This window comes from Etheostoma cragini, chromosome 16, assembly GCF_013103735.1.
Source record: "Etheostoma cragini isolate CJK2018 chromosome 16, CSU_Ecrag_1.0, whole genome shotgun sequence".
Classification (NCBI taxonomy): domain Eukaryota; kingdom Metazoa; phylum Chordata; class Actinopteri; order Perciformes; family Percidae; genus Etheostoma; species Etheostoma cragini.
Genome location: NC_048422.1, coordinates 16,767,922 through 16,795,377, shown reverse-complemented (window position 1 = coordinate 16,795,377; position 27,456 = coordinate 16,767,922). Strand labels below are relative to the sequence as shown.

At 40.5% G+C, this 27,456-nt stretch overlaps 1 protein-coding gene across 26 annotated transcripts; it reads left to right on the top strand.

The window, feature by feature from the left end:
• The first annotated feature begins 2 nt into the window (after nucleotides 1-2).
• Nucleotides 3-26,813, top strand: add1 (adducin 1 (alpha)). 26 transcript variants are annotated; one of them, XR_004659840.1, is made up of 20 exons: nucleotides 3-160; nucleotides 9,404-9,613; nucleotides 10,307-10,469; nucleotides 10,777-10,928; nucleotides 11,909-11,989; nucleotides 12,184-12,333; nucleotides 12,418-12,561; nucleotides 12,762-12,860; nucleotides 13,205-13,378; nucleotides 13,884-14,234; nucleotides 16,760-16,855; nucleotides 16,959-17,051; nucleotides 17,464-17,481; nucleotides 18,686-18,772; nucleotides 19,577-19,733; nucleotides 19,905-20,324; nucleotides 21,178-21,270; nucleotides 22,244-22,278; nucleotides 24,068-24,121; nucleotides 24,621-24,742. XR_004659840.1 is itself a non-coding variant. In XM_034895775.1 (20 exons), the coding sequence occupies exons 2-19, from the start codon at nucleotides 9,419-9,421 to the stop codon at nucleotides 24,117-24,119; spliced, it is 2,541 nt and encodes an 846-aa protein (XP_034751666.1). In that variant the 5' UTR covers nucleotides 3-160; nucleotides 9,404-9,418; the 3' UTR covers nucleotides 24,120-24,121; nucleotides 24,621-24,813. The 26 variants fall into 26 exon arrangements, 22 of the variants coding, with proteins under 22 accessions (XP_034751666.1, XP_034751667.1, XP_034751675.1 ...); XR_004659838.1 differs by having other exon boundaries at nucleotides 22,241-22,274; XR_004659839.1 differs by having other exon boundaries at nucleotides 22,241-22,278.
• Nucleotides 26,814-27,456: the final 643 nt, after the last annotated feature.

The window sequence follows — 27,456 nt, the reverse complement described above, 5'->3', positions numbered from 1 at the left end:
AACGGGATGATGGTGGCTGGGCGGAGCGACGCAGGAACGACGAGAGGAGAGATATAAACCCACTCTGAGATCACCAGAGTAAGGGATAAAGATAGTGAAACCCACCGTCTTGCTTTCACCGAGCACTGTTTATATATTGCATCACTTCATCAAAGAGAGGGTAAGCTCGGAACCAATCAATACTGTTTGCATTTCAGCGGTTTGTCCGGTACAACATGACCCATGTGTGTGTTTTTTAACGTTTGTTCCACAGTCTCGTTTCGTTCCAGTGTCGCGCGCACTCACTGTTTTGCTAATATGTTGCTCGGTGCAGTCTGCAGAGAGGCGGCCCTGAACGTTTTCACATCGTAAAACGAGAAATTCTGCGTTTTAGTGTTATTAAATGAACGCACTTGAACTTAGACGGTTTCCTGCGTTGAACACAAACAGCCCAAGGGAACACTTTTTTTGACTGGTGTGTGTCGTTAGCCTGCTGCACGAGCAGGCCTGTGGTAGCAGTATTTTGCATTTCACATGCTCACAGATACTTGAGCTATTTGAAATGGACTGCTCGGTTCAATAATCCTAATCGGTTTCCTAATGTAGTGTGTGTCTCTGCACTGGGTAGGTCTGGTTCCAGTCTGGGCGTGTTTTGGAGTTGAAGGATATTTAGTTGTGTCGTGATGGAGCAGCTTCCTGTTATTCAGATGGCACCATGTCCGGCATAATAATACATAATAGCACAATAATGTCTTGATTGAAAGCACATCACTGTCATTTCACAGTACAAGTGGAATCTCTGTGCCACACTGTATTAGATAAAGTACTTTATTAATCCCAATGGGGTATTGTGTTGTAGTAGTCAAATCACTGTAAGTGACATGCATGAAAACACAACACATAAAGTAAGATCAAATATACTGTATACAATGGCACTGCATGGTTATACTTTGTACAATAGTAGTGTGAATTGCAATAAAGCTAGGTTATATCGTGCCATTTGTGGTTGTATAAATGATAACACAACACAAATGTTCGCCACTTCAAGCATATTCAATGAATTTGCTTTGGGAACTTGTAATGACTGTTCACTGTTTTCTGACATTTTATGCACTTAAAGATCAATAAGAGTAGGGAAGAAATATTTGATAAATAATAAATAATTCTCAGTTGCAGTTCTAGTAGTAAAAGTGTCAGTTGGAGGATTGACAGGTGATAATAAGATCATAATTTAGTAAAGGTTTAATGTGCCTTGTTAAGTTAGCAGGTTGTTTTTAGCTCCAAACTGGAGAATACAGACCCCAAGCTGTTGCAGTGTCTGACTTCTTTGTAAAGTCCCTTCCCCCTCATACTGGATGAGGATCAGCAAACCCAAACTGCCTGATAAAATGTGAGTGTAAAGGGACGGTAACTCCCTGGATTTGGTAATTCTGTTAGAATGAGCGAAATTTCCAAATGACGGAGCTTAGCTTTTGTCAATCTGGCTTAATGTTACCACCCTCGACACACACTACTACACATATACATAGACACTCACTTTAGATACAGAGTGTTTGTTTTACTCCCACTCCCCACGCCCACTCCCCTGACTGCAGAGCAGCGAAAAATGTGTTCCTCATTTCAAGTCCATTCTCTCTCTATTTCACTATTTCACTCGTTCCTTCCTTCCGCCTCATATGTGATCACTTAGCCTGATTTGACTTTAAGTTTGAGATGCGTACACAATCACTTAAACTTTTATTCACACCACAGAGGTCACTAAAGGTCCAGTCAATATAGGTGTCTATGTTTGGGTCAAATATTTAACCAAGCAGAATTTTGCACAGATGCAAATCATGACAGTACAGCCCAGAGTGTGGCCTAAGGAAACTGTACAGGGAGGGGTGTGTTGTTTCAGAGAGCAATCTTCCACCCCTCTGTCCCATATGAATGTGACAGCCAGATAAACCTTACTGTACTCACACTCTAACACAACAGAGTCTGGCATGGCCTTGGTGGTCTGCAACAGATAATACCTTCCCCAGTGTTTTGTAGGCTTACATGCAGTAGATTGATTAAAAAACAATGTTGGCTTCATCTCAGGAGAAATTTACTAGTTTCTTAAATTAAACTTGGATTTATCTCTTGGCTCTTATCAATGTGATGATCATTCATTTAATGATAGGGTGGAAAGGTGACTTACTCACTAAATCCCCTATGGTATTTTTGAGGGTAAACTAAAACAGGAAAGATCTGGTCGGACAGCTAAATTATGAGCTGAAATTCCTTATAAAGCTCCGTAGAACTGAAGTGGGCTGCAGATTTGGGGGTTAATTCTCTCCAGGGTTATACAAGAGACCCCCTTTTTTACATTTAGTTATTTAATACATTGCTATTATAACAATATACATTATAGCTGCCTTTCAATTTTCCAAAGTTTCTCTTTGGCAGGAAGCACAAATATCTGGAATCTACATCGTGTTATATAATTGCACACTGTAAAATGGCTGAAGACTTAATGTGATCTAGTGGCTGAGTGTGTGACAATGAACTATAATCTTATAGCAGTCCACCTGACTTCAACGGTGAAACTTCAGCACAGTGATTCATTTAAATGTTAAAATATCTCCAAAAAGACGATTATTAGGTGAAACCATAAGCTTTAGTTGTGCACAACTGTATTATAATTTATACAACTCACATATTCAACATTTCTCCTTTTGTCTCAGACAGGAAAGACAATTTGGCCGAAAGTCCTCTGCTGCCATCCCAGTATTTCCCTGTTGACTCTGTTTGTAGATATATACCATGATTTAAAAAAAAAAAAATGCATGCAGCGTTTACGATGACAAAGATAATGGCACAAGTTTAAGCAGAGTATCACCCGTAACGTTGCAAGACTTAATTTCTTTTCCTTCAGTGATGTGATTTGACCAAATACGTCAATAATATACATATTTAATGTTTCCTTGTCATGTACTGTATTTTAGTATGTCTGCTGTTGGCTCATGTTTACGTAACGCTGTGACTTCTACGTGTAGTCAATTACTTTCTGGTGCACAAACCATACATGGGGCAGTGGTAAAATGACACCTAAGGCATTCCTACAAGTTTAGTAGTAGTAGTAGTAGTAGGGCATGTAAAACACACACACACACACACACACACACACACACGCACGCACACCAAAGAACAGATGTTGGTGGATTCTTCATCACCAGCAATGACAGGCATCCAGCTTAGAGATATAAAGAGCCTTGTCCGGATGCTTCTCACGTCTAAAAACTGCATGAAACACCAACTGTGCACACACACTCACACACTCTAAAACTGTTACAGAAAGACCATTAAGACTTTGAGGCCATCTTTTTTTTCACACCATAATCTTTTCTCTGCTGATGGCTTGATTGCCATACTTTTGGAACAAGCTAAATGGATCTTATTCTTTTTCTTTTTTCAAAGAGCTTAGTCATGCTGAAACAAAATGTTTTAACTGCATGCTTCCATCTCTCAAAAACAGTTATGATATAATTGAAATATGCACGATGTAGGCTTAAATCCAGCGCGTTAAAGCTGACAAAGCCGGCCACTGTGTGTTAGCGGAGAGCCTGGTGCTTCTCTGCATATGCTATCTCTATGATGTTGCTTTTTTTTTTTTCCTCCTCTCCCATCATTTGCTGTTAACTGCCTTTGTGGGGAATGAAAACCACTGTATTTAGTGGTGTCATTGTAACTTTAAAACATCAGTTTGTCAGTCATCTAGAAGGAATTACATTTCTTGTTTCTTTTTCCTTTGCCAGTGTACACTGTTGTGGTTAGCAGCACATACGTTATTTGTTTCAAAGTAAGGAGGCTTTTTGCCCGAGGAAGTAGCTTTTTCTACTACGATTGAGCGATTATGATGATGCAAATCGTAAAATGTGTCAACTATCGACATAGGACAAGGTGCTCTATTCTATCTCAGGTGTGTTTTTAAGCTAGAACATTTGTTGTCACACACAGCAACACGAGCATTCCCTTCAATATTTTGAATCCTATTGCAAACGCAATATGAGTCAAAATAATTGCAATTAGATATTTTCCTCATTGTGCAGTCCCAGTCTATGGCCACCAACACACAGCGCATGAGCACATGTAGTACATCTTAAGTTTGCAGGATCCTCTGGGAGGTTCTATTGGCTGCTCTTTCCTCTACTTAATTTGTAGTATTAGCAGGTCTAAAACACTCGATTGTTTCAATGACAAATCCAAAGGGCTCACTCGAAGACAGATGGCATGTATTGTACTGTATGAATGTGATTCATCGTCACATTTTTCCTGTTGCTTGGAGACCAGAAAACCCTTGGATACATTCAACTCACGGGTTTTTCACAGTGAAATATAGGCAGAAATAGAAGCTGTTGATATGCATAAGCGGTTATATTTTCTATTTAGGAGAGGTCCTCGGTAAACAGACAACTGTCAGTACCTTAAAGTCCTAGCAGGCATATAACAGCAGCAGTTTTGCTCATACTCTGGTCAGAGACAAGAGAGTCTGACGCTTGCCATCCACAGCTTAAAAATAATAATTTGCAGGCTGGAGTTAACTCAGTCATAGTGTCTCATTTTTGCAATGGAGAAAGGACAAAGGTTAATCTGTGAGTGCAGTATGCAACTCTGTCTTTACATGCTCACCCCAAAACCCACTTTTGTTTAAATATCTTTTTTTATTTATTTTATAAACAAACAAATCTTATACTTTTAAATAATATTATGCCCTTCTTTTTTTCTTCAAACCTGCAGGGCACAGAGTGCTGTCAGGCTCGACAATACAGGGCCAGGACCAGATACTTATGGCCAGGGCTGCTATAAATTCCCCAACATTTGGAGGGTGGTGCATGAGTTGCATATTTAGGCACACCTATGGTTCCACTCAATGAGTACAGGGTACATTCCAATACAGATTATTTAATGGCTGTGTTTATGGAAGCAAGGGTCAATCTGCCTTTTTAAGGAGATGGGTCATTTGTACCATTCCTGCATTTATTTATTTATTTATGTTATTATGCCTCTCTTAAAGAAGGTTCAGGTGCAAGAGATGAGCACTTTCTGGTTGTCATGACATTTCCCATCGTGGTATGACACTGACTCAACCTTTACCCGCTGCACAATGACCCGAGTTTTCAGTTCTATCTTGATGCTGAACAAATGCATTTATAGAACTGTAAAATATTTTTATCATTCCATGAGATATGAGTAAAAATCATGTTATGATATTGTTTGTAACCTTGAAATGTTTTATTAATTAGTAATTAAAACTGCTCCCTAAAAATATAGTATTTGATTCCCAACTTGACTTGGTCCTTAATCTAAAACACATACTATTATTAAGCCGTTGTATGTTTAATTTCTCGAGTCCCTGACATGTTTTAAATCTAACGTGAAATGAGTAGCACATCAGTTTGAAGTTGTGCGCCTTGTAACACCGACTGACTTGCAGCATGATGTTGGCATACAGCTGTTACATAACGGCAATCTTTAAAAGCTGTCCCGTGTTTCCATGGTAATGTGTTTTGGTTTCCATAGCAATTGCACTCTTAACAGCAGTGGAGGCTAGCCGAGCCCTCCTGCACCTACATATCTGAGGAGAGATGAGAAGTAGGGGGTCTGGGGAACCAGGGGGCCCTGCGGTTGGGAGGTGACAACATCGTGTATAGATAGTGAGAGCTTCCTGCATCTACGACTATTGTTATTGTTAAATTGTCCAAGAAATAAGCAAGCTAAGAATCTGGACATAATTTACCACTTTACTATATGCTCTGGAGATGTTTATGTTGGAATGGTGTCTACTATTGCACAGCTGGATTCGGTTAACATTTTGGGGAAGGGCACGGTGCATCGTGAAATTACTTTATTCAAAGAAAAGCTCCGTGAGATGGCAGTGGAAGCAACCTGATTTAACTCCATTACTAATATTTGTTAACGCACAATAAGGCCTGTATTCCTTTAACCCTCTCCTTACTTTATTTACTCTGACATTGAGGTGATTATGTTGACATGTGAACGCCACAGAGAAGGTTTTTGCATATCATCTGATATTCTCCTTGCTCCTGCTTCTCATATTTTATCTTTCTCTTCGTCATGCAGTTTCAGTGATACTTATGGTTCATTCATCATATATTTGCAGGCGTTAGCAGATTTTGTGGCTGCGTGCACTGCAGTGTTGGACCAGTGGCAGTTAAGACAATCCAAAGGATCCTATTACACAATTCCTGCAGTGCTTTAGTGCCTAGAGAGATGGGTCATTGTGAGCAAGATTAGAATGGATAACAAGCCTCAATTCTGGGTTTTAGTGGTAAAAGTAGATGTCTTAACAAATATATTCTGCTCTCTAAAAGAAGAAGAAAAAAAAAAAAAAAAAAAGACAGCAGCACAAATGTTTTTTTCCCCCCAGTGGTCCCGTTGTCAGCAGACAAGTTTGATTACCATTGTTGCTGCTAGCAATAAACACAAACATGAACAACAGACAGCAAACGCAGCATTAAACACAACAGAGCAAAGTGAATGAGATCAGACAAGCGGTCTAGTAGCATTTAGTCCATCTCCTGTAAACAGGCCAGTCTTGGAAGGGCTGCAGAGACTGCAGTGTTGTTATTAACTTAATAATTAAAGCAGTCTTAAAGATAGTATTATTGCCACCCAATGGTGTTGTGGGTATATGTTTTGGTACAGCATGTTAGCTTAGTTTCAGTGCTGAAGAATGAGAGAAAATAACAAGTTAACAGGCACCAGTGATGATGAATTAACATCCTGGTACTTTAGTTTAGTAATTAACTCAAATCAAAGCATTGACGCCAGTGCGGATGCCAGTTCTTCTTCTTCTAGTACGTAGAAATAGCAAAGTCGGTGACCTTTGCTCATTAGCGCCACCTCTGCTCAGGAGAAGACTGCAGCTAGTGTCGCGACCACCACGTGCAAGTATAAACCGTTACGGCGCTCTCATGACATCACCTTTGTGCACTCAATACACTCCTGTATAATACTGTGTTTTCACTTCATATTTCTATTTTACTGAAGGCAGAGTGCAGCTTTTAGGTCTTATCTGTGGTTCATGTCTTTTAAGTGTTGTTGTAAATTGATCTTAACATGTTACACAGTCAGCTTTAAACCTTTTTTTTATTTATATTTCTCTCTACAATGTCATGTTGTGATTAATTCATATAGATACTAACTCAACAGGGTTTTTAATTTTTTCTGTGCAGTATTCTTTTAAGCTCTGAACTTTGCACTTAATTTCGAACTACAGTGTACTGTGGTATGACAATAAAGAAATCTTGAATCTTGATGTAATTTCCCCTCCTTTTAATGTGTTTATTAGGTGAAAATGGACTAAACATTGTTGGCTTAGAATTAGCCAAACTGGTTGAAAACACTTGATCGGAGCAGGTGTGTGTAAAAATGTTGGATTTGATGTGGAAAATCTCAGTACACCAATAAAAGTGGCCAGCCCTGCCAGCTCTGTGTGATACTGGATGCTTTGGGTTTGGTCTGCAGTCGTCATGGTAGTTTTGGCTGAACACTTGTATTGATGCCCAGCCGACTAATGGGCTGCATTAGTTTCTGCCAGAGCAACCCCACATTACCCATGCATGCTTGCGCACACACATTTCCCTGTGCTCAAAACTGGGTCCACCTACTTTATAGTCGGAGCTTGAGTAGTCTGTTCTGTGACAGACAGGTGGTGACTTTTATCCACACATACACCAAGCCAGCTGGATAGACATGGATCTATAGGTAATCTGTCTCTCCAATCTCTTTGTCTCTAAATTCATCCCTGATGTCAATTGAAGGGGACACAAGGTAATTTTTAAGATAAAAGTTGGTTATTGATTCTGAAGTAGTGGGTGACACAAGAATCAATTGTTGCTACCATTCCATCCTTAGCCCACTTAAATACATCGGCATGTCCCGATCACATGACTACACCACCCAAAAAATCCTGTCCTACGTAATCCTGAGAGACAGAATCTCATCTTGCTCCCATTTGTTCATTACGGAGAGAGATTGGATTAGTATCGACTTCTATTCGTTTTCTCCTCTGTTCGCTGATTTTTAAAAATAGTATCCTTCATTGTCGTTGTTTGCACCTTTTTCCACATCTTAGTCCATCTTCGTCATGAATGGACTCAACTCATCAGACTACTACCTAACTAGTATTAAGCTACACGCTTTTAAACAGTTGGATATCACGTCACTTAGTTACCCCAGGGTGGCGTAGTAACAACGCATGAGTTTGAGTTTTGTCATGTAGACCTGACAGGAGTTCAGATGAACCAAAGATAGCGATCTATTACTGCATTTTGCAGCTGAGTTAGCCACACACATAGGCCCATAGCCTTAACTTCCCCTTGTTTCTATGATTCAGTAATGACACTGTAGTTTCGTATTTATACATTTTTTTTTTTTTATAAAAAGTGCCTTGCAAATCTTCCGACTCCTTCTTACTCTCGCCCGCTCCCTTTGATGCTCTATGCACACCTATCGCGTTAGCACCCGTGAGATTGACTACCGTACAGTGGGACTCCCGTGTGACTCCCGTGACCCGCGGGAGTTCCAAAAATTGTCACCCTCTATGTTGTAGTGTATGTTCCTTAGTGATAATTATTTATCAAGCTGATTGCTACGATACATTTGGCTCTATTTCCAGTTTTACTTTCCTTTGCCCAGCCTTGAAAGTTGAGTGATGTTGTTATTCCAGGAAACACATTGTGGAAATCAATGAAAACCATCTCAGCTGGGAAGAGTGTTCACATGATCGTGACAGGAAGTGTGGTCTGTGTGTGATTGATTTTCTGGTCAAATGACTGGTGATCCCTCCGTCAGCATCTTACTTCCTCCTATTTGATTTTTCCTTTTAATTTATACTACACATTTAAGAGTAAAAAAGTTTATAACTATAATTTAAGTCTAAAGCAAACAGTGGTTGATTTATGAGTAGATACTATTTGTCTGTTTCAATCCAAATTTACTTAATGTTTTAGGGATAGACTGACCATGCCATTTTTGGGGAATTTTGCAGATTATTTTAATCAACGTTTTATTTCCCTGATTACGATAAAGTTAAGTAATTAAAAGCGCGCTACTTTGGTTCCGCTACAGCTCTGTATCTGTCCCTTTTGCTTCAGTTTCTTTCACCACTGAGTCTGAGTTAATGTCCCGCCCACAACAAGATCTGACTGTCTTTTACTGTGTATTATGTTCAAAGTTTCAAAATTATTAAATTGCTTAAAGCATGTAAAACATTTTTTGAGTTTGTAACATTCCAAAATCTCAAATTTGACTTGAAGATTTCCATTTCAGTGAAAAATCAATATCGGTTACAAATATCGTGTTCATTAACTAATAATAATCTATACCGGCCTTGATAAAACAGTTAAACCATCATCTCTATTACTCCCTCCTACAGGAGGCCAGCCCCAGGATGAACGGCAACTCAGGTGCCGGTGTGGTGACGGCCCCCCCTCCCACCACAGCCCCACACAAGGAGCGGTACTTCGACCGGGTGGATGAGAGCAGCCCGGAGTACCAGAGGGAGAGAAACATGGCACCCGACCTGCGGCAGGACTTCAATATGATGGAGCAGAGGAAGAGGGTCTCCATGATACTGCAGAGCCCGGTCAGTGGAGCAGACCTACTCAATACATTGAGATTCAGGAGCATACACTAGATTTGCTCGACACTTAATACATTAACTGACAAAAATACTGTGGTCACACTGCCATCGCCAGCATGGTGAAATTTGAAAAGGCTCTTTTAGTGTAAAGGAAACAGCCTTCTAGACATCACATGATGGACCCAGATTATTCGTGTGTGCGCGTGTGTGTGTGCGCGTGCGTGTGTGTGGCTGAGTACCAGCTGCCAGAGAACAGCACTGTTTACAGGCCCATTGTATGTGTGAGAAGCACGGATGTATTAAAGTCCTGATTTATTGTAGTACTGTTGTATTGGACTACATTTGTGCTAGGTGTACCTAGGTGTACATCATCATCATAATAATAATAAACTGGAAATGGAGTGTATGTTTGGCTAATGTGGGTACTTAATGTGGTTACCTGCCCTTCTGTCATTATGCCGTGTCTGTGAAAAAAATATACATTTGAGTTCATGTTAATTCAAGTAACCTAAGCACACAAATCTGTCTAAAGCAAGTTCAGGGTACTTAATTTACCAAATAAGGAAGTTGGTTGTAAAATTTCTGTTGCCGCTTGATCTCGAACATGCCTTTGTTTTAGGGCCATTGTGCCCCTATGTGTTTGTTGGGTCTTGCCCTTACATTTTTTGTTGTTGTGTCTTTATTGATGACCGTCAGGCATTTTGCGATGAGCTGGAGACAATGATCCAGGATCAGCTGAAGAAGGGGAAGACTCCCACTAGCCTGTTGGCTCTGCAGCAGATCGCAGACTTTATGACCACCAGCATGCCTTCCATGTATCCCGCTGCACCTCAGGGAGGCATGGCGGCGCTCAACATGAGTGAGTAAGAGAAGGGAATGAGTGTGTGTGACTTTTTGACCTCAGCGTTGCTATGTCTGTACTCACAATGAGTAATACAGCATGAGGCAAAGTTAATTATTGGACAAAGATTCCAGTTGCATGCAGACTCCATCTAATTGCTATCATCTGTAACTGAGATTATTTTGTTTCCCGCTAGCTACGAATCAGGAATGGTTGTTAGTTTTGTTGCGTACAGATCACTGTTTCATTCATTTTTATTGTTGTTGTTGTCTATTATCATTTGTCAGTCTCTTTCATGTTAGCAAACCCTGTCCTCTCCACTCAGGTTTGGGTATGGTGACTCCGGTGAATGATCTGCGTGGCTCAGACTCCATTTCCTATGACAAGGACGAGAAGTTGCTCCGCTGCAAGCTGGCGGCCTTTTATCGGCTTGCTGACTTGTTTGGCTGGTCCGAGCTCATCTACAACCACATCACAGTAAGATGGGATTCTCTCGTAATAAAACTGAAAGTGTTGACTGAATTTGTCATTCAGCAGTTCATTAAGATATATTTATCAAGTTTATCGTAATCTGTTCTGCAAAAGAATTTGCCTGAAAATGATCACATTTAAAAGTAAAAATCCAGTGATTCATAGTAGAGATGCTTACAAAAATAAATAATAAAAATCTGATCCATAGCTGATCAATGTTAACTGATACAACAAGCAGGCAACGATTCTCTGTTCACCTGTCCGGGAAGCTCGGACCTGCGTTCCGTGTCCATGGACAGCTTGGGACTTATACCGGTCACACAGCCACGTGGCCGTGGATGGATGTCGTGGACACAAGCAGCCACTTTTTATGGAACCGCGTGTGCATTTGTGCGACCGACACAAGTCTGAAGCTGTCAGCGGAATGCATGTCCGAGTCGGTTTCTACCGCATCCACCCGCGAGGTTGTAGCTGTGTGTCAGCTTGGACGGCCGATTTAACCCGCTAGTCCTCGTTTAGTGGCGTGTGTCATGTAGCTATCCGCTGTGATCGTCGTTAAACAGAGAGCCACAAAAAAGCAGAAAAAGAGCTTAAAATTAGAAAATTTTAGATTTTAGTTCTCGTTGATTTAAAATGTATTATTTTAGTAAAAACAATGCAATTGTGCTGAGAATTTAGCAGTCTGTAGCAATAGAATATTTCTCATTCTAGATCTGGAGTCTTGATACATGAGCTTCAATTTTTCATAATCTTGTTTTTACCTGTTTTACTGATAGTGTTTATCAGTCAAAATTCATAATGTTGCTTAATGATTGCACATATTCAACAAATATTGGCCAAATTGTACATGTTCAATGCTATTTTTGGAAGATTATCTGAATTGGAAGTTTATGATATATTCTAAGAAGGTACGCTTTGGTGTTTGTAAGTGAAATGAACATTAAAGTAACACTATGATCTAATGTAACTGTCAACTGGTCCTTTAGGTCAGGGTGAACTCAGACCAGGAGCGTTTCCTAATTATACCTTTTGGGCTCCTGTACAGTGAAGTCACGGCTTCCAGTCTGGTGAGAATCTGTTCTGCTTTCTATTAGAACTGCATGTCTTGTCTTATGGTTTCTTTTTACTTTTCTATCATTGATATCTGTGAGTATTGGTGTACTTGTCATGTGATTTAAATATGTTGTGATAAGTGAGATTCTTAAGTCATTCAACTTAAACCTATTGCTTTGAGTAACCTATTGTCTAAACTGCTCTCTAGGTGAAGATAAACTTTCAAGGTGAGATAGTTGACCGGGGAAGCACCAATCTCGGGGTCAACCAGGCCGGCTTCACTCTCCACTCTGCCATCTACGCTGCACGGCCCGATGTCAAGTGTATCGTACACATACACACATCCGCGGGTGGCGCGGTAAGGGACAACACATACAAATGAACATGCCCAATATGAAGTTTCCAAGTCTGATGTCATTTGTTGGCGTCTGTTTGATGGCAGGTGTCCGCCATGAAATGCGGCCTGTTGCCCATCTCACCTGAGGCACTGTCCCTGGGTGAGGTGGCCTATCATGACTACCAAGGCATACTGGTGGACGAGGAAGAAAGTACCCTCATACAGAGGAACATAGGGCCTAACAGCAAGGTAACAGCAGAGTGTATGTCTGTATGTGAAAATAACAAAAAATATCAATATTGCTTCCGTAGCAGTTGTGCAAATGTCAATTTGAAATGTAATTGTTTCATTTAAACTCGCAAAATTTTATTTCTGAAACACATAAGACTGTTCTCTTCCAATTTTTTTTTTTTTAATTTTTCCTTTTTTTTTTATTCCTCTCTCCCCAGGTGCTCATTCTGAGGAACCATGGCTTGGTGTCTGTAGGCGAAACAGTGGAGGAAGCTTTCTATTACATCCACAATCTGGTCACCGCCTGTGAGATCCAGGTAGGACACACACTGAACTCTGTAAAGGACTCCCCCTCTGAAATATCACATGGAAATTGCATTTAGCGCATGGATGTTTATGTCAAAATTATTTGCTTTTATTGTGATATGATGTATAGAACCATTTGTTTTCATTTTGGTTGTTGTATTTGGCACCATATGTTTGTCTGCATTTTTCATAACAATTGTCTTTGTCTCCTTTTGTCTCTCCACATTTGTATGTGTTCATCTTTCTTCATCTTGATGTCTGTATGCGTGTTTGTGTGTGTGCCCATTTTATTTTCCTTCTGTATTCTGGATCTGGCTGTGGTTTGTCTGTCGGAATCCCTCCCAATTTCTTTCAGGTGCGAACACTGGCCAGCGCTGGAGGGCCAGATAATCTGGTGTTGCTGGACCCAACAAAATACAAGTCCCGCCCACGGGTCCCGGAGCCAGCCATTGACCGGCCTTCTACACACCCCAAGTGGCTAGTCGGGGAGCAGGAGTTTGAGGCTCTCATGAGAATGCTCGACAACTTGGTAAGTACAAAACGAAGGGGGAAACTTTTGCGGTGGAATGGAAGTTCTTCATTCTTTTTTATTTTTATTTTTGATAAACTGTCCCTTAAGTTCTGAAACCCTGGCTACTGGATGAATTACTACCCTCTTCTCCACTCTGAGCGTAGGCTTTAAAGCAACACTAGGTTTTCCTCTACATCGACCAAAATGGACAAAATGGCATAGTGGTAAAACTGATGCCCGCTACACAGCAGTCTATCTAAAGTTTACTAACGTTAGCTAGCATTAGCCACCATAAGCTACTGGTCATACAGACCAGAATGTATGGATTGATGGATGGATTTGAACAATGCGGTGTTGTATTGCAGATAAATTAATGTTTTGTTGAAGAGAAGAGTTGTTGTTTTATTTCTTCTTTTAAAACATAGTCATAGTTACATAGTGTTAAAAAGTACTTTAAACATTGATATACAGTTGGTGTAGTAACTATTTGTCAACCCGTTTTGTTTGTCTTCCTGTTTCACAGGGCTACAGGACGGGCTACCCTTATCGCTGCCCAGCATTGCGAGACAAAGCTAAAAAGCACAGTGAAGTGGAGATTGCTCCCTCCACCCATGGTGGTTATTCATACGGGGAGGACAGTGACTCAGGTGCTCGCTCCCCAATGAAACAGAGCTTCCAGCGCGGCCAGCGTGACAAGACCCGCTGGCTTAATGCCAGCGGCCGGCCTGATGAGCCCTGCGAGGATGGGCCCGACGGCAGCAGCCCCAAGTCGAAGCCTAAGGTGTGGACGAACATAACACACGATCACGTCAAACCCTTGCTGCAGTCTCTCTCGTCTGGTGTCTGCGTGCCAAGCTGTATAACCAACTGCTTGGTCTGTGCCTACCTTATTGTTCATAGTAAAGATTTTACAGCTACCTTGTTGGTGGACATGGGCAGGTGGTCGGCATCCTTAGGTTCTGGGGACAGTGAGGAGTAAAAGTATATTTCAAAGCTGAAACTGTAAGTGCTAGGCTAAAAGTGGAAGTTGGTATAATCCTACTTTTCACTACTTTGGGGCTTTTTTTTAGGCTCAGTCAGTGTAATTTCAGATGTCCTATTAATGCACATTTCAATGCAGCTAACTCTGCTCTGTTAATTACTTGGTAGCATAGCTGTGAAGATTTGTTAACCCTCCTTGCTCAGTTTTCCCTTCTGGTCTCCTAATGCTTCATGATGCCGGGCCAGCTGCCCAAAGCATGCCCCACTGCATGTGTAGTAGTGAAATGCATTGTTGGTGTTGATGTTTTTCCCAGAGGAGCGAGCAGCAGTGGTGTGGCATGAATGCTCAAGTGGGCAGGTGAATGTGGCAAGACACAGTGACGTTGCTGCTAACCACACCTTTGCTCGCTGCCCCGCAGTACAAACACACACACACACATACACGCGCACACACTCTTAGTTTTGTCTTTGCATGTTGAAGTGGGCATTTGTTAACTTTTTGTTGCTCAAACATGATTCAGCGAAAAAGGATAAAGAAAATGCAACTCCATTGTGTTTTGACACTATATTGTTAAGCGTATTAATAAGATTTACATTGCCCGTATAAATGAGGGAGGTGGCATGTCTTTAATAATATTTTACTAAATTACCACCAGATAAACCTCTGAAAAGGAAAAATAATTGCTATAAGAAAAAGCCAAATTTTGCTTCGCCCAAAGGGGTTATGCAGCCTGTTTTTTTTCATTTTATTTTTTTCTCAAACACCTTCAAGTGCTCCCAGTTGTACCTTTCTGTTTCCTCCTATTCTTTTTTTATAGTTTATTTTTTATTTTTTGGTTTCACTTTCTTCTGAAAATCGTATTCAACCCCTCAAGGCCTGCATGAGTGGATTTGTTTGGGAACAAAAAAAAGACATGAAATTTGACCTGACTTTTGAATCAATTATCTCCTGTTGGGAAAGTAGGAAATGTTTTGTTGTGAGACTCTTTCTCAGTGAGTATATCACTTTTACGTGTTCATCTCATACTCAACCAACCCAGCTACTTCCATCCAGAAACCTTCCCTCATCCAGCCCCTGGTTTGGCAGCTAACCAGCCAAGCTTAAAGTAAACACAGGAATAGAATCATGAGCTTACGCTTTCCACTGCGAATTACATGCCTAGTTTAAAAAGTTTAAAGTATTTTGCATGAAAGCTGAAGATTTGATGTGTGCATTCACCAGCTGCTCATTCAGTTAAGTGCAAGAAATGGGTGCAAATGTTTTTTGTTTTTTTTTCCCTCCAATCATGCTGAGCATTGCCAGGTTTACAAAAACATTGCGAAAAGTAGATGGGTTAGTTTTTCCCCATTGTCGAGACACTAAAGGGTTTCATGATCTGCAGGAAAGATACACTTTTGTCTTAGTTTGTAGCGTTGTGGCTTTTCTTTTGTCCCAACGTGTGCGAGTGTCCTCGGGTGTGTTTCTCTCTTATCTCTGTCGTCCTTGTTGTTGTGTATCAGCCTGGGAAATGACTATGGTGATGCCAGCTCACCCCTCACTGCCACTGTCGCTTCGTAAGCCAGCCTCATCATCTGTCACCCACCCAGCCATCCACCCCTCTTGCCGTCCTCCCTTCACTTCTCCCTCCCTTTTACCTTTTTTCTTCTCATTCTTTGATGTTTTCAGTTGATCTCCAGTGTGCTCCTTCTGTTTGTTTTCTTAATCTAGTAGCACATCAATGATGATGACAAATGGTTTTCAGTACACTGTTAGGATTCAGTTGTTGCATTTTTAACTGTCGTCCCTGATCACCACAGAAGTATTAATCCAAAAACGGTGTCCAACCATTGGGAGGATTGTCAAAGCGGCATTTCCTCTCTGAGTTAAAACAAAATCACGAATCACCACTCCTCATTTTATTACTTCAAGCTGCCTCTTGCAGGTTCATCTGCAAGTTTCTTGTGATTTAGGATTGAGCTTTTCTGGATGAATGCGAAGACAATGTCAAATTCCAGAATACTTGATAACGTCGTTAATTTTTTAGGACATTAAAGCTTAATGCAACAAAACAGCAACAGCAAAAAATTGCATCTATCATGTGTCAGGAGAGCTGCTCCTGTCGTCTGTGTTCAAGCCCCACAGCACCACATTACTGGGAAAATACAGTCTAATATGGGTTGATAAGTAAGCATCAGAGAGGTAATGTTGTAAAACAACCCTTTTACTAAATTCATAGAATAAATTAATCTCATCATCATTGGTTCATTTTTTACATTTAAACCCGTTTACAGCCATCCAACTTTGTCCATTTCAGTTCGGCATGACTCATGTGTTGTGAAGCCTGCATAGTATTTGGTAAATCTATTTTTGTTCCTGTCATTCAATGTATCTGGTTTTAGTTTGTGAAAAAAAAAAAACATTTTATGTGGTGTTTACAGTGGACAAAGGAAGACGGACTCCGCCAGTCTGCTGCAGCCAATCAGTTCATCCCAATGAACACCAACCCAAAGGAAGTCCTGGAAATGAGAAATAAGGTATTGTTTGTCTTTTTTTTACTTTTAGTGAAACAAAGAATATCTGAGGCACATGGATGTACAATAGGTTTGTCATTCATTTTATGACTTCAAATGTTTGTAGATCCGGGAGCAGAACCTGCAGGACATAACAACAGCAGGGCCCCAGTCTCAGGTTCTGTGTGCCAGCACCATAGTGGAACGCTCCTTCACCCAGGTCAGTCTGTGAACTCGTCGCATACAAACCTCGCTGCTACAGCAATCCTGACCTGGAGATGAATATGTGTCTCATACTGATTATATATTTGAGAGTTTGTTTTATTGGTTATGCAGTTTAAATAATAATCCTAATATATTCTGTCCAGGTCTGGAGTCCCCCCCCCCCCCCCCCCCCCCCCCCCCCCCCCCCCCCCCTCCCCCCCTCCCTCAAAACCAAAATGCTGCACATTGTGAATAGTGTGGGTGAAGTTGTCCTTAGCTTTTAATAAAAAAACAACAACCAAAAAACAAACAATGAATCAATTTCTGAAGGCGTAACTTCACCACTAACAACAGAACAACACATCTTCCATGTTTTGACCCAGAGAATGGAGTGACTTTTTAACTGTCACATTATTCTTTGACCGCAGAGATTGTCAATCTGGCAGGTGAGTTTAATTTGGGAGCGGTAACCTCACTTTGCTCTCCAAAACTCCCAGCTCAGTTTGTGGCCATATTCATACATTTTTTTTTGTTTTCTCTCCTTCATTTCCTTTTTTATATTTTATTCTTTTACTTTTCTTTCTGGTAGTACAGAGTTGAGACTGTCATCTGTCTCAGCACTTTTAGATTGGTCATTTTGAACTCTTGCATTGTTTAACTAGATTCCCACTGCGGACCGATATACTTTTATTTCTGTGCATGTACTGTTTATCCTATTTTGATATGTGAAAATGGAAAGTGGCTTAAAATTTGACTTAACAAATTCCGTTGGCATGGTTTGCTGGGCAGCTCAATTCTTACACTTTCTGGACATTTAACCCAAACGCCATGAGCAGCAGGACAAAATAATTTTTCAAGTGCGTTAACCAAGCTACCTAAAACTTATCCCACATGTCCGTAGTATGGCCAAAGAAGGCCCTGGTGTGCTGTGATTTAGTTAGATTGGGTTTGTATTGACTCCTTACTGTATAGAGCCCTCCCTGTGTGGATAATTTCTCTTTACAATGCATGATCTCGGCTATTTGTTCCATGACTGCTATGCTTTTACATCCCCACATCACTTTCCAGAACCATCTTGCTTTGCATTTCCAATGCTTGTGAATGTCTATATGGTACCGTATGTGTGTATGCAGAGGTGGAAAGTAACTAATGAAAGACAAATGGAAACTAATTAAAAAATGTTCCCCTCTTCTTTTACTGAAAAACTAAAATGCAATCATAAAAAAAAAAAAAGGCAGACTTACAGACATGCCTTGTAGTGTGTTTTCTTTTTCATATATAACCAGGAGGACATATTCAGTTTAAGCCTCTTTTTTTGAAAGGTAATTTCTTCAAGTTTTACATTTGGGAAACTTATAATTGTGTGTTCTTATTGAAATGGCCATGATCAGGTTGATAAATTGGATCACATTTACCCACAGTAGCAGCCTCACATGTGCTTGAGGATTACTTATATATTGGGATTTGTACGTGAGCAAGATACCAAAGTACTCTTTCCACCTTTTTTTGTGTGTGTGTGTGTGAGAGAGAGGTGGAATGTTTCTGAATGTCTGCACACATTCATGCCTGCCTGACGGACTGCTGATTTGAATGTGCTGGTGTTTAAGAGTTGGGTTGTACTCCCTCCCCTCACTGGGTTTACTATTGCAGGACGCCCCTCTGTCTGACTGTACAGACACTATTGATGGCCTCGATGTGTCCGAGGGGTCCTATAGTCCTGCTAAATCAATTAGAAAGGTACTTACTGCTCCAGTCACAAATATTCACCTGTACTTCACATCATCCTCCAGTCATTCATCTGAGCCTGCAGATAGACGTTTGATATCTGGGCTTGTATAGATGAAGTGAGTACTAGTGCTAGAATGAGGCCATTTTCTCTCTTATGCTTGTGCGGTGACCTAGTCTTTACTACATGTTTATGAACTCTACAGCCTGAGATACAGTTAAATGTAATGTTTATGTGGCAGTTAGTATTCTTAAAAGATTGTTCTCTTTGCTGTCATGAGTCTGTCTGCAGGATAGATTTTCACCCTTGTTTTAAATGTATTGTGAAAGTGGGCCATAAAGAGGGCAGATATTATATCCAGTGAGGGTGGTGTTTTCAGGTAGGCATAAAAAAACATTTTTGGTTTAAAGAACACAACTATTGTAAGTTTACTGCAGCAATGTCATTTCTGCTTTACCTTGACTACTTCTTGTGTGCCTGGTGATGTAGTATGGGCTTGAACCTTTTCTCCAATGTGTTCGTGCTTGGCTTTTATGCGTCAGTGTTGCTGTATAAAATGAAACCGGAAAAAGTTAGCTTATTCTTAATATAATAAGAAGTAGCCTGTTGTTATTTAACATCATAATGTGTGGATTTGGAAATGGTAAAACGTCATCTATGGCTGATACTTCTGCTCACGTTGCATCATAGTCATGTTTTGTAAACGTCCTCTGATCTGAAAATCCAGTTCAAATAGATTTTCTGCACCCGACAGCTAGTTTAGTTTTTTGCTGTGACCGTTACTTCTTTCTACCTTCCTTCTGTGTGTCCTGAAGGGGGAGCTGGTGACCGCATCCAAAGCCATCATTGAGAAGGAGTACCAACCCAAGGTTATCGTCAGCAAGCAGGGTCCCAACCCCTTCACAAAACTCACCGACCAGGAGCTGGAGGAGTACCGCAAGGAGGTGGAGCTGAAACAGAGAGCGCCTGAAGGTAAAGCTGATGAGTGGAGATGTGGAAATGTATCTAAGTATAAAGTGAAGGAAAAACAAATACTTTACACACTCTGCCATGGGTTTGTGTTATATATTATATTAAATTAAACATGATAGAATTAGGTTTTTAAGGGATATATGCAATAAAAGAATATTTAACTTCCTGCAGAATCACTTTGTCTCTCCATACACACACACACACACACACACACACACGATACAGTGCAGGGAAGAGACGATAGTAGGGAGGGATCAGCCTGCAGCGTACCCTATCCTGAGCCTGAAACGCTACCGAGGGGTCGCGCCTCCTTCTCCACACCTCTACAGTCTTCCACTGAGTCACCCAGCTTAGAGATAGCCCCACCTCCAACTGCCACACCGGCCTCTGAGCGGGGCTCATCCTCCATTGTTCTCTCCAGTGGGGCTGAGCCCCCTCAGGGAGGCACAGACTCTGCAGACGACGTTTTTTCGACAGCAGAGTTTTTTTCAGCTCCAGATTCCCCACACAAGGAGTTCCACTGTGCCGTGGTGCGAGCCCTCAGCAAGGAGCCATTGGTGCTAGCGGCAGCTAAGGCAGAGCAGGTTCCAGGTACAACAGATGACGCGGCGTTGTGCCTAAAATCCGGCCTTACGCTTCCCTCCTTCCCTGGTCTGTCTCACACACTGCTGCACTGGGAGTGTGGAAATCCCTGCCTGCTGTGTCCTCTCCTTTTTCTGGGGGTTTGGAGTCTGCTGCCATTCTTTTACCAAGCATCCTCCCTACCCACAGTTCAATCTTCGAAGCCTTTGCTCTCCCTCCCCCCCAAATCCCTTCTCTCTGATGTCTCAGCGGCATCAGAGTTCTGGCAGATCAGACCGTTTTCTGCAATTTGATTGGACGAGGAGCTAAGTAGAGAGGATGTGAGGATCTAAAATACAAAAATCTTTCTAAAAATTTAAGACCATCACTCTCACTTTGAGGGTGCCCTCTTCGCAAGTCTATAAGTGCTTTTGCATTGGAGTGTTGTGCTAACCTTTTTGGAGGAAGATGTGTCTGAGCTCAGTCATCCAATCAGAGCATCCCATGTGTGGACATAATGGTGTCCTCCTCCCCTTCCAGCTAACATGTCCTGGATATATCTCTGTTGGTGTCTACTCTCCCTCCTCTGCCTCTGACTGATTTCAATCAAAATGAACGCTAGTTTTGGTTGGTTTAGCTCTTTGGGGTAATTAAGGTTGATTTTAACTGGTATTGATTAAAGAGCGTTTGCGGTGTTTGCCTGATTAAAGTTTCCTCCTTGGTTTGCTTCTTTGTGTTGTCTACTTTTATTTGTGTTGCAGTGTTGTTGGTGTCAACCTTTTTTTTTCTTTTTTTTCCCTTAAGATTCTTTAAAGGTTCAATCAAAATTAAATTATAATGAAAAGTGCTTCTGACTGTTTCATTTCTGCTGATCTTCATTTAGACCTGGAGCAGCTTGAAGAGCCTGAGGAGGAAGAGCCCAAAAGCCAGAAACCCACCACCACTCCACCCAGCACCCCCATCAGAGCAGAGGAAGGTAGGTTGGCCCGACATATTGACACTCCTGGTTCGGCATGGATTTCTCCGATCCTCTTGCTGGGTTTTGGGGGTTTTCTAGGGTCTACGAAGGAAAAGCAGAAGCTTCTGCCCTTCTACTGTCCGGCCTGTCTTGGGGTCTGTTCATGTTGTGGTCTTTAATAATACTACTACAGGTGCTGTGCTGTGTTAACTGTAATAACAGGCCAAGAGGTTTGGCTTATTTAATCAGGTTTATGCTATGAGAAATGAGAAATTACAGGCTTTCAGATGTAATGTCAGTTAAATAGTTTGAAAAAACATATTATACATACAGTAACATCAGTAGGGTTTGGTATCCGATACCGGTGCTAAGACAATACTTTTGAAACGGTGCCTGAACTGATACTTTAAACGACAGTCGGCACCTCATTAAATGGAGACATTATTTCTATTGATTTAGCTTTTATTGATGGCCCTGTGCAGATGTCAGTCTATTTTTGTTCTTTTGATTATTTTTCTCCCTCTTGGTCTTTATTACTATTGGATTACACCTACGCAAACAGTATCATCCATGATGATACGAGAACAGTCTCTCATAGTTCTTACTTTATAAAGTAATTGGCACTAGTTCAGTCATACACCTCAAGTTTTCCCTTTTTAAATGAGCTACAGTTTGCATGAGGTTCCTCCCTCATGGTAATGAATAGTTTTGATCAAAGGTGTAATCTAATACCTGAAATGTTATATAACACATGTCTCAATGTACAGAATCTCCTTTGCCCCTTCACTTCCATTCTCCATCTTTTTTGGAGTCTACTAAGAATGGTTCCCAATCGCAACCATTCTTTTTAAGATTTGCTTCTGCTGTTTTTATTTCTCTATTTCACTTTTTTTTTTTTATTTCTTTTTGTTTAACACTGTGGTTTGATCTGCATAGACATTTGTTTCTACTTGTTCTTTTTCTTCTTTGTGGCTGCGATTACAATCAGGAGATGGAAATACAAAAGAGTACCTGTTGCCATAGTAAGTACGTACTGTTCCAACTCCTCACCACCCTCCTAAATCACCCGTCACCGTCCATTCCTGTTTTTTTTATCATGTACCCTTTTCTCTTTGCATGGCTTCACTAGTAGAGCTGTTCAGTGGTCTGAACTACCCCTTTTTTCTGGGGTTTGAGACTGTTCAGTCGGTTTTAACCCTAAACTCCTCTGAATCTTTCTTGGGGTTGATGGGGGTTATTTCAGAGCTCCTCCCTTTTTTTGGTTTTGTTTCCAGTTTTCAAAAAAAGAAATTAGGAAAAATGACAAGGTCAAGAAATAGTTATCTTAATTCATTTTCCTTACTGTCTAATTTCAGGACCTGGTCCAAACAAAAGTGGAGGATGTTTCTGAAGTAAATCTCACAGCTTACCAAAACCTTTTTTACGTTGGATAACCTCTCTCTTCCTCCTGCCAATAAGTCGCTGTCAAATTAACCAACCTCTCTTGCACATGTGCACATTTTATCAATGTTAGATGACAGTGTATATTTGTGTTCCATGGGGGGCGGGAAATCAGGTAATGATTTGAAAAATGTGATAAATGTTGTTTTTCTTCCAGGCGAGTCCTTTACCAGGTACATCAGTACTTTATTTGGGTGTGGCTTTCCAACCAAACTTGCTGCTGTTGGCATTGCTGAGACACTATGTTGGTTTAGCTTGAAAGGATGGTTGAGGTCCGATGCTTTCGCTGTGTGGTGTGGTTTAGTCTTCATTTTATCTGTCTGTGTGTTCGACCCCATCTCCGTTCTGCCTGAATAGAGAGATGTAAATTGAAGACTGGTGTGGGGCTGTGGGGACTAGTTGGGTTTTCTCAGGTCTAAACAAAGGGGGTTTTTCTTGCTGTTTTCTGTGGCATGTGAGCATTATTAAAACTGAACAAAACTGTAGTTGTTTTGCACTGGGCTGCACTGTCGGCTTGTATCTGAGCTTCACAGTGTGGTTTGGATGCCGTTTGGGCCATTAATACTGGAAGGTAATACTGGAAGAGCTTCTGGATCCAGCACCAGCACTTGTTTCTGGACTCTTTATTATTATTATTATTATTATTTTTTTTTTTTTTGCTGGGAGTATGGAAGTTGTATATAAGGATGATGCAGACTTTTCTACTAACTATCTGGTGATGGTGCATGGACACTGATGTTTGCAGATTTTTGCCATTAGACCTGTGCAAGTGATTGTGTCTTCTGACTTTTTTTAATATCTCAAGTTGACTTAAATGAAAATATTGAACATTTGCCAAACGGTCTTAAATGTGCATTTTGCTCAAGCTAAAAGGACCCATAGTGTTGCAGGGCTGCTAAGCACTAGTATTAAACAATAGTATGTTAAGGACAATTTAAAAGACCGTTAACATAACCCTCTTCGGATGCTTATTATAACATAGATGGACAAACCCAAAAACTAGATTTATTTAAATAAATAAAAAAACTAAATCTGAATTAGGAAGTATCATTCCAAGAATAATTTACAGATTACTAAACTTCATTGTGATCTGTGAAAATGGACAGACAAACTCTTCTTGCACTCTTTTATTAAGAAGAAAGGGAACATTTCTAGTTAGTCATACTCCCAGCAACTGGACTAGATTGCAGTTAGATGATTATTCAAGGCCTAATTTTGACTTATTTCACATTAGAGCTGCGTCTACAGTAATTTAACTTGTTCCCCTCCCCTGACTTTATGTAACTCCGCTTGTGTGGTTATGTTATTAAAAACTTTGAAAAAAATACCAAAAATTCTGTGTTGTAGATATTGATTTTTGCTTGTTTGTACACAGGGTGCAAATGAGCCAGGGAACTGCACTTCTTAAGATTTCCCTCTTTAAATGATGGTAAATTAGAAAAATGTTATGTAGCAGCTTGGGATAGTGAGTCAATGAGAGATATGTTTCTGTTTTGTAATGTACACAAGACAGTGCGTCTTGGTTTGGCTTTTGGATTGCAGGAAGGTATCGGTTTAGATGTTAGGTGTATTATTTTTATTAGTGTGTTTGTGGATTTAGTTGCAATGCTACCTTTTGGAAGTGTTAGACTTTTTTTATAATTATATTGCTTAAAGTTGGTATCATCTTGAACTGATTTTATCAATCATCATAGATGAATAAACTAAAGAGCCAAGTTGTGTCGACTTGTGCAGTAACAAGTGAATGCTTATTTTTCTTAAAGTACAAAATCATGTTGATTTAACAGCTTATTCAGCGGTCAATATGTAGTAGCCTCAGTGGTGTGTAAGCTCAGCGGCAGAGATCCATCAGTTTGTCCTCTGAGATCAATAACTCTCTCCTAACACCCCCCCCCCCCCCCCCCCCCCCCCCCCCCCCCCCAATTCAGAATCCCTGCCAGAACCAACCTATAAGGATGACAGTGACGCCGCCACCCTGAGACAGACCCTTCCAGATTTAACACCCGATGACCCCTTCGATGCCCCACCACTTCCTGCAGAAGACTGCCCCGCGGCCACTGCAGACACAGCTGAGGTGGAGGAGCCTGCGGAAGCTGGCGACCAGGAGGGAGAAGAGTCTCCCAGCAAATCACCCTCCAAAAAGAAAAAGAAGTTCCGCACTCCTTCCTTCTTAAAGAAAAACAAAAAAAAGACAGAGTCCTAAATTAGAGAATGTTGGATCGGTCCTCAAGGCTGGCCTCTGCCTCTTTTCATTTTTGCTTCTTGTCTATCAATGCACCCTGCGAGCAAGACACAGTAACACACAGTTAAGCTTTTTTTGTTGTTTTGACATTTGTCGCTGGCTTATTAACCTATTTTTCCTTGTTAGTGTTTGCCAATTTTGTATACAGTGTAAAAATGATTGATTGCACAAAGGTTTTTAATTATTAGAGGCTTTTTAGTTGTGAGTGGTGCATTCTGTCTAGTCCACTCTATCTGGCCTTTGATGCATGTCTATTACTACAGGCCCACAATTAAGGTTTGAGGGTGAGATTTTAGGGTTTTACCACCCTCACTTATTTTTTAAAGAGCATTACTAAACCGTTGTAACCACTAGAATGTATTGGGATTGTATCAAAAATAAGTGTCTTTCAAAAACAGTGAATGCCTAAAGAGAAGCTTGTACTCTCATTTAACTGGTGGTCAATTTGGACAGTGAGAACTACAAATTGCATATTGCTAATTTTACCCTGTGAAGCTGTGCGCCCATGTAAGTACATGTTGTCAGGCCAGGAAAACAGTTGGAATATTTTCAGGTAATTAATAATGGAAAATTTAGTCATACAAAGTCAATATTACTGTTTCCATAATCAAGTATTTTATTAAATCATCCAGAAACTAAATCCCATTTGGTTGTTGGACTTTTTTTCCCTTTTTTTTCTTTTTTTCTTTTTTTTTAAAACCCACACAAGCATTTAACACAGCCTTAACTTACAGGTTTAATGAATCGGCAGTGCTGCAAACCTGCAGATGATCATGTTTGAACCTGGTGATGTTGAGCGTGGTTCGCAACCAAGTGTGAGTCATCCCGGCAAGCGTCAGCAAGCTTTGGGCTTATTGATTATTCCAAGAGTTAATAATGTTAACTGAAAGTCTTTAGTATGAAGGAATGTCTAAAAACAAATTCTCAGAAATCTCAAGTTTTTTTTTTTTCTAATTATTTGAGCCCAGCTTTGCTTTGAATTTGCCCTTTAATTTCTCTCTGTAAAAAATCATATACAGACAGAAATGACACATATTGTGTGAGATTTCCTTTTTGTTCCCTATCATGTATTTCTTTTTCCCACCATGCTTGATTGCTGTGAGAGCACCATGAACCTCCTCTTTTATAAACCACTGTCCGGGAGCTCATACAAGTTCTATCATAAACATAGATGCAATCATTACAGAACATGAAAGCTGCATGATCAATCAAATGTCAGAACCCTCAACCTGGACTTTCCTGTAAAAGCCCACACTGAACAAATACAACTTTGTCATTGAATACCTGTTTCCAGCTGCAGTAAAAACAATGTAAACTGGAGAAGCATTTTCTTTTTAGGCCACTGATGTGCAATCATTGGTGTGAATGCAAATGAGCTGTGCTTAAGGTTGCAGGGCATTAATACATGGGCCAACTTCATGCGTTAACCGTTTTAGTTAAGGTTAGTCATCAGTATAACTTGTGATGACCCAAAAGGCAAAACTAACGGGAAGCATCACCTAATCTTAGGCGCTTACTAAAACTTTGTTCACGACATATGATGTATCTACATTATTGCAAGCTCATAATGTCTAACTCGTGAAGGACTTTGTGTAGAATGCTTACAGTGTGTAATGTCCTTTAAATGACTGTAACTACCCCTCTGAATTATATAGTACATTTTAGGTTTAGGACTAAAATTCTTCTCATGGTTTTCATTTGAGTAAACCATAGATTTTTTTTTTTTTTTATCTCGCAGCTATGCTAATATGTATTCTGTCTGAACTACTTCCAATTTAAATGTCTCATTACACCATCTACAGACTTAACACTTCCACCTATCTTTTCTCATGGTTCTGCCTCTTTTACAGCCATGAATAAAAAACACTATTAAAAATCAGTATTGTGTGACTATTCATTTATGTAAAATCTCTGTGCAAATCATGTATAAATATACTGTAAGCCATCTCCATCAGTGCTCAATCATGTGAGTCAATATAAAAAGTATTTTTTTTCAGCACAGGTTAAGGGAAAACATTCTAGTAACCATTCGATGAAAAGGACTTATTGAGAATGTCAAAAATAGTAATGGCCAAGTGATTATAAGCAGATTAAGTATAACCAGCAATGTGAAAACCTACAATAATCTGTTTTTACATTTTACATATATTTGATAAATGTGTAACATTAGTACTCATGCAATAATACTGGCACAACAATCAGTATCAGAATGCAGGTGAATAACATATGAAACGAACAAAAGAGCCAGAACCGGCACTACACCAAGATGCTGCAGATGTTCCACGAGCCTGTGGTGGTCAGCCTGCTGCTATGCTGCTGTGTGCTGAGGACCGGGTGTGAGGGCGAGGGAGGCTAACAAGCTACTTAGGAAGGCCGGCGCAGTGATTGGAGAAGCTGAGCTGGAATCTCTGGAGGCGGTGATGGAGAGGATGTTGTCCAAGTTGAATAGCATCCTGAAGAACATCTCCCACCCCCTCCGTGACACGCTGTTTGAGAAGAGAAACGTCTTCATTCAAAGCACC